This window comes from Ahaetulla prasina, chromosome 2 (genome assembly GCF_028640845.1).
Source record: "Ahaetulla prasina isolate Xishuangbanna chromosome 2, ASM2864084v1, whole genome shotgun sequence".
In the NCBI taxonomy this organism is placed as follows: Eukaryota; Metazoa; Chordata; class Lepidosauria; order Squamata; family Colubridae; genus Ahaetulla; species Ahaetulla prasina.
This window is the reverse complement of record NC_080540.1, coordinates 31,766,355-31,781,848: the sequence shown is the minus strand read 5'-3', so window position 1 is coordinate 31,781,848 and position 15,494 is coordinate 31,766,355. Positions and strand designations below refer to the sequence as shown.

The following is a 15,494-nucleotide window of genomic DNA, read 5'->3' as shown; positions in this document are numbered from 1 at the left end:
GGTTTGTCCCTCAACCGATGGCATTTGGGCAAGTCTGGCACTGGTTGGGTTTGGACTCCTGCACAAAGCGTGTAGATAGTACCTTATCCACATCCTTACAATTTTTATCTTTACAGACCAAAAGGAATCCCCCATAATATAGCAAAATATAGTCACCACCAAAGACTCTGCCCATTAGGAAATAAGACTTCAGCTGAGACTGGAAATGTGATCACTAACACGTTTATGGTAGTGCTTTTCATCTACCCTGGCTTACAACAGCTTAGCTGTTGGCCTCAAAGAGATAAATTGCCCAAATCAGATGTTATAAACAAGAGATTAAGATTTGCATGTACACAAAGCAGTATTCAAACCATTAGAAATGAAGGGCACAATCTAAATTGAATGATTTATCCCACATATACCAAACAGAGCATAGCTGCCATGGTGAACGCTCTTTTGTGAAGGTAGCACTGGTAAGTAATCCCTGCTCTTTATTTTCGTAATAGGAAAGACTAACCACCGTGAGTTCCTATATATTGCAACTACCATTACGAAGAAAGCTTCTCTAGTCTACAACCTGAACAGCAGCAAAACCTCTGAGACTGTCCCTATGATGAAATACCGTATTTTTCGGAGTATAAGATGCACCTTTCCCCCCCAAAAAATAGGGTGAAAAACTGGGTGCGTCTTATACTCCGAATGTAGCCGTGCCCAGCTTCTCAAACAGAGGTTTCAGGAGCTTCATGGAGCTTAGAAAAAAAGCTCCAAACAGAGCTTCAGAAAAAAAGCCCCAAATGGAGCTTCAAGGAGCTTAGAAAAAAAGCCCCAAAAGAGAGCTTCAGAGGCTTTTTTCCTGAAGTTCTGTTTCGGAGCCTTTCAGAAGCAGAAAAAAGGGTTTTTTCTAAAACTGAGTTTCAGAAATTTCAGAGGCAGAAACAAAAGCAAAAAAAAAAAAAAAAAAAGCAAGGCACAGAGCTCATAACCAAGGAATCTGTTGCTAAAATTCATCTCTAGGAACAGTTGATTGGGGGTATTCTGGGAGGCTGATCCACCTGCCAATCAGCTTTTTTCTTATTTTCTTCCCCAAAAACTAAGGTGCATCTTATACTCCGGTGTGTCTTATACTCTGAAAAATACGGTAGTTCACTTCGGTGCCATGGATCACAGGAAAAAAACCACACTTGGTTACCTGAATTGTTTGAGTTGCTGTATTTCATTGACTGATCTTCTCCACTCTCAAAGGCTGAGCGTTTAGATTTCTTCAAACAGCAGAAAGAAAAGATTCATTAGTTTTCGTTTGCTTGATAAGTTGCTGTTCATACACCAGGTTGCTACCGGACAAGGTTTCATTACACAACTCCCTTTTCTGACAATAACTTTCCTAAGAATGATAATTAAACTGTCTCTCACTTGTGGCCCTTCCTTGCCTTCTATTCATTTTTTTTTTACTTCTTAGTTGCCAGAAAAAAAAGTATGATAGTGGAGTAAAGTCTTTTGATTGGTAGCAATGAGAACCGTCCTTGATTTCAGCCTGCCATTCATTCCATTCCATTCCAAGTAATGTTAACCCTGTTAGAACTTACTGTACAATTAAGTATGGTTTGCAGACTATGAAAAGTAAATGTAAATAGAAAAGTAACACCAAAGTTTAGCTGCAGTTGCCATATCATTACACACATGGTTTCCTTATGCAGGTAATGAGGAAAAGGGACAGGTGCCACTTTATATAATTAGAAAATTTTCTGCAACTGCCGATTTTTTCATGGAAAACTCTTTCTAGTAGTACCAATCTGGTTCAGAATAATAATGTGATATGCCACATGAATATCAGATGACTAATGCACACTGAGAGCTGCCATTTCAGGATATAATGCCTATCTATCGATGAGAATTTCTACACACACAAAATGAAACTATAATTTTATCTCAAGAAAGGCACACAGGTGACACAGGATTTACTGCAAAGAATGGCAATAGCCAAATATCTAAATCCCAGATTATCACAAAAAACAATATATGGTTTTCCTCACTAGATTTTGGAAGAAAAGAAATTCACTTTCCAAATTTTCTACAGTACTTCAAATTCTTCAAGGGAAGAGTTGACATAGCAGTTGGTGGTTGTTTAAATATTTAATAAGAAAACTGGTTGGAAATATGCTGCATTTATTTTAAATTGGGCTGGGGCTTACTTTCCGTGCCAAGATTTTCCTCCTTTTTTTCTCTTCTTCTGACCCATGATGCGACTGAGCTCTTGTCAATCTTCTGTGCTGATGAATCTTTCAGTGGAAAAAGAAAAATATGCACTTAGAACAAAGCATGCTACACTGTAAAAGCAGTAATCACTAATATCCCCTTAAATCTCCTTTGGTACATTTATTTATTGGTTTGTTTGTTTATTAAATTTCTATGCTGCCCATCTTGTCAGAGACTTTTCTTTCTAAAAATGACTTTTATTTCTTTTTATCAAATGGCCGAGTCCTCAAGAACAGGCCTCTCCATGAAAACACAGGCAATCATGTGTGCAAATTATTTGCTGTGCTTCTTACTACAGCATATTCCAAATTTTAACTATGGGAGCATAGAATAAAGTTTGTGTAAGTTACCAGTTTCTGTTCTTCTACTAGCCTCTTCTCTATACATTCTTTGGCAATCCTTAAAGCTTCTTTTAACTTGGCTGGAATCTGATAAAGAGAGAAAAGTTTTCAAAATTACAATCATAGAAACTGACACCCCTATGGATATTTTCACGTTAATTAATAGTCAAATGAAGCACTGTTGCAGAAAAAAAAAAGACTTATCTTTGCATAAGAGGCAAATTTATTCTGATTAATGTAATGCAAAGCAGGATTCTCTCTCCCTAAAGAAGGGTGAAGCAAGATCAGAAGCAGAACTAAATATTGCAGTGGTGAAAATATTTACTGACGTAAGCAGAATAATCAGTTAAGTTTATTAATGAGTTCAAAAATAGTAACTTTTGCTGTGTCTAAAGTTGGCTTTTATGGCATTCTATTCCTTCTCTGTTTTACTGAACCGTGTTATGTGAAGGTCTTAATTCACCGAAGTCACAGTGGGTACCAGAGTTCAATATCTGTGGACCGTCTTGTGATGCTCGTGCCTTCTAGAATGCTGTATTGCAACTTGGAATAGTTCACTTAAGCAAAGTGAATTGTAAAGAGCATGAATGATCACATGGAAGAGTGAAAAAAGGTCTCTGTCACGCTAAAAGAGGCGGGGATAGAAACAGGTCTGAATTCAATCTTGTGTTATAGAGTGGATGAATTCATGCAAGAAAGTATAAGTGTGGCTTTAATTAAAAATAAATACACTAAGATGTTTGTTAGAACATAGGAACCACCAAGATTGTTACAGATGCGGTCAGTGGTGAAATCCAAATATTTTTATTATCGGTTCTGTGGGTGTGGCTTGGTGGGCATGGCGTGGCTTGGTGGGCGTGATAGGGGAAGCATACTGCAAAATCTCCATTCCCACCCAAAGGTGGTATTTGCCGGTTCTCTGAACTGCTCAAAATTTCCACCACCAGTTCTCTGTTAGAACCTGCTGGATTTCACCCCTGGATGCGGTAAGTAATCAGAGAGGCGATATAGACATACCATACTCTAATGAAGGATAATACAGAAGAACCAGACATGAGGGGTTTTTTTGGGGGGGGGGGAGTGCATCATTGTGAACAAATAGGATCCAAGGAAAAAGCTTTTCATTCATTCTGACATAAATGAATTAATGTATGAAAATGAGTATTTATTTCTATCCTGCCTTTATTATTTTCACAAATAACTCAAGGTAGCAAACATATCCAAAATGCTTTCCTCCTTCTATTTTCCCTACAACAAGAATATAGTATATAGTAATATATAGTAATTTTACTATAGTATATAGTCAGTGACTACTTCAGCTTCAACCACAATAATACATAAGCACACAATAGATACAAACTTAAGGTAAATTGCTCCAAACTCGATTGCAGAAAAGACTTCAGCAACAGAGTGGTCAGTGCCTGGAATGCACTACCTGACTCTGTGGTTTCTTCCCCAAACCTTTAACCTTAGACTGTCTACTGTTGACCTCACCCCGTTCCTAAGAGGTCTGTAAGGGGTGTGCATAAGTGCATCTGTTTGCCTACCGTCCCTATCCTACTGTCCCTTTTTATTTGTATCCATTTCATGTATTTATAATCATGTTTATACTTTTATGTGTTATATATGCTTAACAAATAAAATAAATAAAATAATAAAACAAGAACACTGTGAGGTGAGATGGGCTGAGAGGGAGTGGGCAGCCCAAAGTCACCCAGCTGGCTTTCATGACTAAGGCAGGACTTGAACTCAGAGTCTCCTATTTTCTAGCCTCGTGTCTTAGTCATTAGACCAAACTGGCTCTCTGAGACAGTTCCTATGAAATGAGTGAAAAAGTAATTACTATACAGCTGTATAGAAACCTGAAAATAAAAGAGAGGAATGGTTTAGAATAAAATCTGTTTGTTTTGAATACATGGCAGACTTAGCAGAAGGCACAAGTGTGATCAGAGGTTTTGTGGGACACATCATTTCTTGATAGTGTTAACAGCAGGCTTTAGGAAAAACATGGGGAAAAAGAAAACAGTGAACAAAAGGTGAAATAAGAGAAACTGCAGGAAATGAAAGTACAAGACCCGCACAAAAAGGGAATAGGAGATACATTTCTCCCCCAACAGAATGAATGGAAAGAAGGCATGGAAACTTCATGGGACAAAAATGAAAAAGAAATTTTTACAGAATGCGATAGAAGGTGTGAAGTTATGCTACTAGGAAATATACAAAACGATGGAATGGAATTTTAAAGTGGGAGAAATTGATAAGAAAAATGCCCACAAGTAAAAAAAAAAAATAAAGAGGAAAGAAAATTATATACAGTGTACAAAGAGAAAAATATACTGTCAAAGAGAGAAAAGGACAGTTAAAATTAAAAGAGAGAAACTAGACTGATTTTTATGGAAGTAAAATGTTGGAGAAATGAGAGAAAAATAAGGTATATAGCCACTAAGGTAAGTTTAAATCAATTTACTATAGAATTGCTAAAATCCTGAGAAGACCAAAGTCTGGAGCAGCCGATGCAGAGTCCTAATGTGGAAATTACCTAAAATGACATAACGATCTAGAACAATTGGTGGAGAGCAAGGGTGAAATTCAGCAGGTTCTGACAGGTTCTACAGAACTGGTAGCAGAAATTTTGAGTAGTTCAGAGAACCAGCAAATACCACTTCTGGCAGGCCCCAAAGTGGGGTGGGAATGGAGATTTTGCAGTATCCTTCCCCTGAAGTGGGATGGGAATGGAGATTTTGCAGTATCCTTCCCCTGCCACACCCACCAAGCCACATCACACCACGCCCACTAAGCCACACCCACCGAATCAGTAGTAAAAAAATCTGAATTTCACCAGTGGTGGACAGATAGCAATGAACTAACAATTGTATGTTATGTGAAGCATTGCTAGATAAAACATATTCCCAAACCAAATAGTATTATTCAACTGTACCTTAAACTGTGTTTTTTCTGAATTTGTTAGAAGAACATCACTGAATAACCTAATGGAAATTTAAAAAAAAAATCAGTCGCCATAACCATCCTACAATTTGCACTTGGATTTAAATTGTTCCTTTTGCACAAACGTACAGGAAATGTAGGTGCATGATTTTGTTAAACCAGTTGGGCACAGCAGCTTCAATCAAAGTCTCTACAGGTAGTCCTCAACTTATAACCATTCTTTTAGTGACTGTTCGAAGTTACCACAGCATTGAAAAAAGTGATTTATGACTGATTTTCACATTTACAACTGTTGCAGCCTCCTCGTGATCAAAATTTGAGGACTTGGCAACTGGCATGTATTTATGCCAGTTGCACTGTCCTGGCGTCATATAATCACCATTTGTAACCTTCCCAACCAGCTTCTGGCCAGCAAAGTCAATGGGGAAAGCCAGATTCACTTAAGGACCACACGATCCACTTAACAACTGTAATGATTCGCTTAACATCTGTGGCAAAAAAAAAAGGTGGTAAAATGGGGCAAAATTCACCTAATAACTGGCTTGATTTAGCCACAGAAATGTTGGGCCCAATTGTGGTCATAAGTCGAGGACTTCTTCTATTCTGTTTAGGTTTCTGGTTCATTTTTCTTCAAATCGTTTCTCAATATCTCTGTGCTTGTTTCATTGCTATAGACTTACGGCATTTGTAGCAGCCTGGAGACAGTTGGCATACCGTTCTTCATGGCCTCAGGAGAAATAACAGATTCTAAAACAGTCACTAGAAAGAGAAGAGAGGAGGAAAACAGAGATTCTAATATAAAGTTGGACATGATGCACTATTCACATATAGGCCTTGCAGTATCTTTTTAAAATCAGATTACGAACTTGGCACAGATGCTTTATTGACTTTTAAATTAGCAAAAGATAAAATTAATTGTACAGGCTACAATCACATAGTGGGAGGGAACTAGGGGCGACAGATTAAGACTTTCCTCCATGCATCTCTCCACACATCTCCTACCACCAGCCCAAAGATCTACCTTTTCATTACTGAAAAATATCCATGTAGCACTTGGCATGTCCCCTTGATGATTCTATCTGATGATTCTATCCAGTGGTGAAATTCAAATGTACTACTGGCTTGGTGGGTGTGGCAGGGGAAGGATACTGCAAAATCTCTATTCCCACCCCACTCCTGGGGGAAGGATATTGCAAAATCTCCATTCCCACCCCACTCCTGGGGGAAAGATATTGCAAAATCTTCATTCCCATCCCAGTCCAAGGGAAGGATACTGCAAAATCTCCATTCCCACCCCACTCCTGGGGGAAGGATATTGCAAAGTCTTCATTCCCATCCCAGTCCAAGGGAAGGACACTGCAAAATCTCCATTCCCACCCCACTCCTGGGGGAAGGATATTGCAAAGTCTTCATTCCCATCCCAGTCCAAGGGAAGGATACTGCAAAATATCCATTCCCACTCCACTCCAGGGGAAGGATATTGCAAAATCTTCATTTCTACCCTATTCCAAGGGAAGGATACTGCATAATCCCCATTCCCACTCCTGGGGGAAAGATATTGCAAAATCTTCATTCCCATCCCAGTCCAAGGGAAGGATACTGCAAAATCTCCATTCCCACCCCACTCCTGGGGGAAGGATATTGCAAAGTCTTCATTCCCATCCCAGTCCAAGGGAAGGACACTGCAAAATCTCCATTCCCACCCCACTCCTGGGGGAAGGATATTGCAAAGTCTTCATTCCCATCCCAGTCCAAGGGAAGGATACTGCAAAATATCCATTCCCACTCCACTCCAGGGGAAGGATATTGCAAAATCTTCATTTCTACCCTATTCCAAGGGAAGGATACTGCATAATCCCCATTCCCACTCCACTCCTGGGGGAAGGATACTGCAAAATCCCCATTCCCTCCCCACTCTGGGGCCAGCCAGAGGTGGTATTTGCCGGTTCTCCAAACTACTCAAAATTTCCACTACGAGTTCTCCAGAACTTGTCAGAACCTGCTGGATTTCACCCGATTCTATCCTCTCACGTGCCTTTGTCTTATATATTAATCTTAACATATGGATTAAAATTACATGAATCATTCAAGTTTCTGTTTAAAATAAGGCGAGCATTGATCCAGGTTATTCACTGACCTACAGACATGGATGGTGCAGGAGGGAAGCTATCCACTGGAATAGAATCTGGGGGTCTTCCATATGTCATTTCGTACAGCAAATGTCCAAAGCAGTGTACATCTATAGATTCTAAAGTCTAGAAGAATGAAAACAAAATAGACTTGGTAGAATAATTTAATAATATCACATTGAATGAGTGATGCTGAGCATTTAGGGCACAATTATGCGTGGAAAAAAATGTAAAAGTATCCATACACATAGATTTATCTACAGCAAACTCTTTCTAAAATGGAGACTGAAGAGATTTGGGACACATCTTTTTTCTAGTCCTATCCCTGGAGAATGCTTGATGAAAACAGAAGAGATGGCACTCTGGGAGACTACGCCATACTTTGGATTTTTTATTTATTTATTTAAATTTATTAAGGTTGTCTGTTCCAGCAGATTTTAGGTGGCTTACAAAATCCACTTTCCTACCAAAACAGTAAATCCTACAAAAATGTTCCTATTCCTATAGGCATTGAGTATTTATGGTCAACTGTATCTTTTTAATGTATTTTAATTATTCAATTTATGTTATTATTATAATTTTATCTCTTAAAATATAGTGTTAGCTACTTGGAGCAGTGTTTCCGATGGATTACAATAATTATAAATTGAATAAAGGGATATTTGAAGTTGCGCAGGAGTCCCCAAACTTGGCAAACTTTAAGACTTGTGGACTTCCAACTCTTGGAATTCCTTGCACAGCATGCTAGCTGGAGAATTCTTGGAGTTGCAATCCACATGTCTTAAAGTTGCCAAGTTTGGAGACCCCTAGAGTACAGAACCATACAATAATATAAGATTCATACACGTTTAGGAGACTCTGCTGGCTCTTAAGAAACTCAAACAAAAGAACTTCTTAAACATTTTTACACAGTTTGTTCAGCAAGGCTTTTAATTATAAATATGAAGGCCAAATCAAGAGCTCCTCTGTCTCTCTGGAAGAGCTCTCACACACAAATAGGTGATTTTAGGATTAGCATTATAATAAGAGCTAGAAAGCCTTTTCTAGTTACTTAAAAAAATCCTTCCGCAAACTATGATTAGCCTTAATCACATAATACTAGGGTGCACAATTTTGAAACACAAAATTAAACCCATCCGAGTTGTGTCTTGCAAATCACGTCCACAAACTGACTACGCCAAGATAGACATCAAAATTTTTCTTTCCAAATTCCATGGCCTTCAGATTATAGGTTGTGCATCTCTTTTAATAAGAGAGCTCTCCAGAACTACATCTTTAGGAAAAGTCAAATGGCATTTGTGCAGCAAATGAGTTGCAACTGTATGTTTCTTGTGTACTAGAAGATTGATCTGGGGGAAAAAAAGACTTTAAAAGTGCATTTCAGTTAAGAAGATAATAGTTGTCATTCTGCTGCTTCTAATCACCTTTTGTGTAAAAAAATCCTGTTCTTTTTCTTCCTAAATTGAAAGAGGAACTCTTAATTTTGAACACAAAAGGCCAGAAATGTATGATTTACTTTGTACTTCATGTTTATATGGAGTTGTTAAGCTCTCAATAGGCCCATTCAACCCATTTTTTTTCTTTTATTTATTTTGTCAAGCATATATAAGATTACAGGTAAAAGTAAAAACGTGATTGTGAATACATGAAATGTATAAACATGATTATGAATACATGAGATGGTTACAAATAAAATGGGACATTAAGACAGGATAGTAGGCACACTGGTGCACGCCCCTTACAGACCTCTTAGGAATGGGATGAGGTCAACAGTCTAAGGTTAAAGTTATGGGGGTTTGGGGAAGAAATCAGAGTCAGGTAGTGCATTCCAGGCATTGACCACTCTGTTGCTGAAGTCTTTTCTGCAATCGAGTTTGGAGCGGTTTACCTTAAGCTTTTATCTATTGTGTGCTCATGTAATATTGTGGTTGAAGCTGAAGTAGTCATCGACGGATAGGACATTGTAGCAGATAATTTTATGTACTACACCATTGGTCATAGGAACCAGGGGACACAATTAAACTACCTTAGAGAAGCATAATGTATGAACCAATACACATTTTTGTATGCTTCTTGAATTAAATTATTTTTCTCGCAACATTGGAAGACTTTTTGCATTGTTTTAAATAAGATTATTGCCATGTATCACATTCAAAATTGATTTTCATTTGCAAAAATATTTGCTTCCACTTACATTAATTTTACGGAATTGTGTGAAGTAGGATCGATAGAAGGACGGGAGCCCCAGTAGAGAATTCTCCAAATCCAGTAACCTACACGTGTCCCCTTCCAGCACAACATTGGAAGCATGAAGGTGGCCATATGGGAATCCTTTGTCATGCAAGAACTTTAAGACCTAGAGCACCAAACACAAAAAATATTTCAGTCTTGACAATCAGAAAATGAACTTCAATCTACAGCATTTTGCCATAGAGACATCCCAACTTCAAATGCTAAAAAAACCCATTGGGGAAAACAGATGGCATTCATTTAATGAGCAAGGACTCGTTTAATGACTGTTACAAAAAGATTGCAAAATCAGTCACAGTCACATGGTAGTCCCCTTAACAACCACTACAACTGATAATTAATTCTGGGTTCAGTTATGGTTGTAAGTCGAGGATTACCTGTATCAAAGTTTCATCTCATGTTATCCATAGCAGGATATATTCTCTCCCTCTAAAGCAAGGGTGTCAAACTCAGGTCATCGTCATGTGGCATATCGGGACTTTTTTCCCCTTCCCTGGGTGTGGCCGTGGTCAGTGCGTGACGCATCTGGCCCACAGGCCAGGAATTTGACAGCCCTGCTTTAAAGCCAACACTGTGTTCCAAATGGCATGTCTCTCTTCTGAATTCTTTGATTAGGTATTTATACCGTTTATGTAAGATATATCAGATGATTTAGAGAAGGATCTAGTGCCATTTCTTCCAATACTTTTTTTATCCTAAGTATAATAAGAAAGGACAAAATTCTCTAAAAAGGTGTTGGGGGGGGCAGATTTTAGACACAAAAATTGTGGTTTTAACTTATATAATGTTACAATGATGCAGTGAAATATGGTGTTTGGTACAGTTGTTATTCGCCTCCAACAGATGTAATTTTTTTGATCTTTCAATTGATCGTGTCTTGAAGGCAGCCACATCAAAATTCATGCAGAGGATTAAACCTCTTTTACCTCTAATATTTGTCGGCCAAATGTTTTAATTTGTTGAAGTTCAAGACCTTGAATTTTCTTCGGGTTGCAGTACTTCTTCAGAAATGGATCTTTTGGTTTTGCCTTTCAAAAGAAACACCAACTATGGTTACAAATGTCAAATATCAAAAAAAAAAAAAGCTCCTATGGCTAATAGCAGATAAAAAGATTCAAGAATTGAAACACCTCAGCTATGATTTCTTTAACTATTTAAATATGGTTAATCACTAATTAATGTTGCAATTCCCTGGGTATCCCCAGAAATATAAGTTTATTTGTACATTAAACAAGACTTTTGAAACAAAAGAACATAGCAATTTACTTTGGTTTTAGACACCAGTGTAATAACAGAGGCAGTATTAGGTGCAGAACTTCTGTCTTGGATAAAAGTACTAAAGATGGTACTTGCCAACTCAATGTTAGGTTTGTTTGTTTGTTTATTGATTGATTGATTGATTGATTGCCTTCTATCACAGTTAAGTGACTATGTATGTCTATATATGTATCTAATGAATCAGGATTTACAAAAAAAAAAATATCCAATAGTGATAACGGATTAACAGAGTTGGAAGGCACCTTGGAGGTCTTCTAGTCCAACCCCCTGCTCAAGCAGGAAACCCTATACCATTTCAGACAACTGGTTATCTAATGTCTTCTTCAAAACCAAGGTTAAAGAATGCTGGGAGACGAAATTCTCCAGCGTGCCTATTATAAAAAGGGGGGCTAGATTTATGTGTATTTACTGCACGCAAAACAGAAGAATTGTTATTAATTTATTAAATGTTTACATCTGCCAGCATCTCTGGGTGGTTTGCAGTTACAAACACAGAGAATGATAGAATACCACAAAACAAAAGATAACACCAAAGGAAACATATTAGTTAAGCTGTACCCTTAATCAATTAAATCCTAAATATATAGTACATGTTGCACATGTATGAAATACATCGCTAAAGCCATGTTATTGACATTACCTTATAAATAAGGTCTTTTAGAGTTCCTTTTTCACTGAAGTGTCTAATTACTAGTGCAGAAGATTCGCTGGCTGTGGCAAAAATGACTTTGTAAATATAAGGATGCTGTCCAGAAAAGAAAATGAATTAACATTATCTTCATGGAATACATATTTACATAAAAGCCTTTTCCAATCCCCATTCCTCAGCAACTTAAATGAGACTGTCCCGCATTGGAGTGCATAGGATCGCAATTCAAAATACACTTTAAGTAGGCTTTGATAAACTTTTGTCTGAGTTGGCTTGCAACATATAGAAACCTTAGCTAGCCATATTATAGATGTGACATAGTAATACAACTTTAGCCTCTGAGCTTAAGGCAGAAAAAAGCTTTCTTTGTTAAAAAAATATAGTCTAGTGTAAATCTGTAACTGGGAGAGAGGGAGGAAAGGAGATGAGGACAAGAGATCATTACAAAGAATCAGTGTTTCCGCTTCATAAGTTAACTCAGATGGTAATCTATAGGCCAGTCTCTAAAATCAAGATGAATCTTGGACAAATCTTGGTGACCTCTGAGTAATCTATGTACAAATACATATTTGCCTGTTTAAAGCTAGTTATCTACTTACCGAACAGGAAGAAAGAAACTTGACAGCACACTGAAGATCTCTGTCAGATAAATATTTATCTGGACCCAGGTCAGCCTAAAAATATAATAATTACTAAATGATGCAGTGTGTAAAAAGAAGAGGGCTGTGAAAATATTTACAGATCCCTCACATCCTGGACCTAAACTGTTTCAACTCCTACCATCGAAACAATGCTATAGAGCACTGTATACCAGAACAACTAGACACAAGAACAGTTTTTTCCCCATTACTCTGCTAAACAAATAATTCCCTCAACACTGTCAAACTATTTACTAAATCTACACTCCTATTAATCTTCTCGTTTTCATCACCAATCTCTTTCCACTTATGGCTGTATGACTATAACTTTTTGTTGCTATCATTAAGGGTTAAATTGCAACCTATGACTATCATTTGTGTTGTAAATGTTGTACCTTTGATGAAGGTATTTTTTTTCTTTTTATGTACACTGAGAGCATATGCACCAAAACAAATTCCTTGTGTGTCCAATCACACTTGGCCAATAAATTCTATTCTATTCTATTCTATTCTATTCTATTCTATTCTATTCTATTCTATTCTATTCTATTCTATTCCTATATTTAAATTATTTAAATATTTATTTTTGATGTCATTCAGAAATGGATTTTTTTTCCCCTTAGAGTACAGAAACTTTGAGATATGTGAAAGCAGATAAAATGATCGTATAAATCCCATTCTTTTTCTTCTTTAGTAAATGCAGTTGGACAAAACAGAAGAAGGAATTCTGCTTGGCATAGAGGGAGCTTTAACTAATTCTAAAACAGAATATGTCTAGGAATGCAATAGAAAATATTGTCACAGTGTTCAGGATCCATATGCTACATAACATACTTGAAAAGATCAAAGTGCCTCAGATTAATTGTAAGCCTTCTGGAAAGAAAAGGGACTAGCTAGTCCTCAACTGTAATGCAGCTTATGACAGTCATAGGTTTTTATTTCCTGTAAGCTGCCTTGACCCACCGTGAGTGAGTAGGTGGCAATATAAATTTTCCAAATAAATAAGTCGTAACAGTTGTAAGTTTCAGGGACACGGTGGCTCAGTGGCTAAGACTCTGAGCTTGTTGATCAGAAAGTTGGCAGTTCAGTGGTTCGAATCCCTAGCGCTGTGTAACGGAGTGAGTTCCCGTTACTTGTCCCAGCTTCTGCCAACCTAGCAGTTTGAAAGCACATAAAAAATGCAAGTAGAAAAATAGGAACCACCTTTGGTGGGAAGGTAACAGCGCTCCGTGGGGCTTTGGTGTTTAATCATCCCGGCCACATGACCACGGAGAAGTCTTTGGACAGCGCTGGCTCTTCAGCTTTGAAACGGATATGTGCACCGCCCCCTATCGGGAACGACCAGCACGCATATGCGGGGGAACCTTTACCTTTACCTAACAGTTGTAAAAAATGACCAACCTGATTTTACAATGTTTTTGCAGGCATGGTTAAGCGAATGCTTAAGCAATCGTTAAATGCAAACGTGCAGACATTAAAAGAACATGGAGTTTGTAAGGATGAAGCCATTGTTTCACATTGGTACAGTTTGGTCAAAAACCAGAAGTGCTAGTTTCAGCAAAACCATCATAAAACACAATCACATAATCGGAGGATGCTGCAAATAGCTGTAAATGCGGCCATGTTGCCAAGTGCCTGAAGTGAAATCACATGACCGCAGGAAGGGGAGCAATCATTGGAATTTCAGATCCAGGTCATAAGCACCCTTTTCCAGCTAGGTTGGTACCTTCAAACAGTTGCTAAGCAACCAGTCGCAAGTCATAGACTACCTGTCTCTTATTTAGCACTTGTTTTCCATTTCTCCAACTGCTTTCATACTTTAGCGACAGAAATCTAATGAATCATTGCCAATCAACACAAGATGGTGTCTTTCTACTCCGCATGCCTAATGTCAGGTTACAGGTTTTTTTGTCTTTACAGTAAAGAAATGATTATCTAGTACTCCAGTTTTTGTATAATGTTGATTTAGTAAATCAGTACTGTACAAATTGTATTATCAGGACTATACAAATTATACACTTGCTGAATATGTTGTCTAGTCTCTCTGCCGATTAATATCGTTTTACAAAAATCAACTCTTCAAGATAAGCCAGGTCAAGAAACAGACCTTGCAGGGATACCAAGAATGCTATTTTATCGTTGTAAGATATAATAATAGACTCTTGAAAGCCTGTCCTAGTTTCTCTTCTATCTTATACTAAAGAAAATAAAAATGGATCTATTTTGAGTTTCTTTCTCATGTTTGCTTGGCTCTCTAGACTATGCAATTGTTCTCTAAGTGCCTTTATAACCACTATTCCATATTTTCCCTAAGGTCCTCACTAAACTCTTTATAATAGCACAGTAGTTGCTTAACTTTAGAGACAGTGCTCAGAGTTTTCTTTAAAAGTTAGTCTCATGCACATTAAGCAAAAATCAATGCTGCAATTTTGGTAAGAGATAATGCCCCCCCCCCCCACAAACACACACAAAAAACAAACTAACCCAACTTAGCACTAGTCGCTCCTTTGGTTGATTTTTAATCTTCATTAAGAAATACTTCTTTCGTATCCTCCAGCCTGAAAAACCATATAATTCATCAAAATAAATTAAAATGAGTTGTAACTGCTTTACATCATGCAATGTAAAGCTCTTGTGAGATGCCGGGAGGGTGGGGGGGGGCATACAAAAGAGAAAGAGAGAGAGAGAAATAGAGAGAGGGGGAGGGAAGGAGGGAGAGGGAGAAGGAGAGAGCAAGAAAGAGAAGCATTTTACAATACAGGTAGTTCTCGACTTACGAACCAATTGTTCAAACTTTCTGTTGCTAAGTGAGACAGTTGTTAAGTGAGCTTTGTCCCATTTTTACGACCTTTCTTGCCACAGTTGTTAAGTGAATCACTGCAGTTGTTAAGTTAGTAACATGGCTGTTAAGTGAATCTGGGTTCCCCTTTGACTTTGCTTGTCAGAAGATTGCAAAAGGTGATCACGTGACACCGGGACACTCGTCATAAATATGAGTCAGTTGCCAAGCATCTGAATTTTGATAACG

General features: G+C 37.8%; 1 protein-coding gene across 4 annotated transcripts in view; it reads right to left on the bottom strand.

Moving 5' to 3' along the window:
* The window catches only part of PXK (PX domain containing serine/threonine kinase like), a 53,817-nt gene that overhangs the window by 13,975 nt on the left and 24,348 nt on the right, over positions 1-15,494 (bottom strand). For all 4 annotated transcript variants that reach the window (XM_058166942.1, XM_058166943.1, XM_058166940.1 and 1 more), the window contains exons 6-16: positions 14,951-15,024; positions 12,428-12,502; positions 11,820-11,924; positions 10,828-10,929; positions 9,846-10,007; positions 7,660-7,777; positions 6,203-6,281; positions 5,515-5,563; positions 2,586-2,663; positions 2,172-2,258; positions 1,172-1,241 (exon numbers count right to left, since the gene is read on the bottom strand). In XM_058166942.1, the coding sequence (XP_058022925.1) occupies positions 1,172-1,241; positions 2,172-2,258; positions 2,586-2,663; positions 5,515-5,563; positions 6,203-6,281; positions 7,660-7,777; positions 9,846-10,007; positions 10,828-10,929; positions 11,820-11,924; positions 12,428-12,502; positions 14,951-15,024 (999 nt within the window). The remainder of the gene's footprint in view (positions 1-1,171; positions 1,242-2,171; positions 2,259-2,585; positions 2,664-5,514; positions 5,564-6,202; positions 6,282-7,659; positions 7,778-9,845; positions 10,008-10,827; positions 10,930-11,819; positions 11,925-12,427; positions 12,503-14,950; positions 15,025-15,494) is intronic.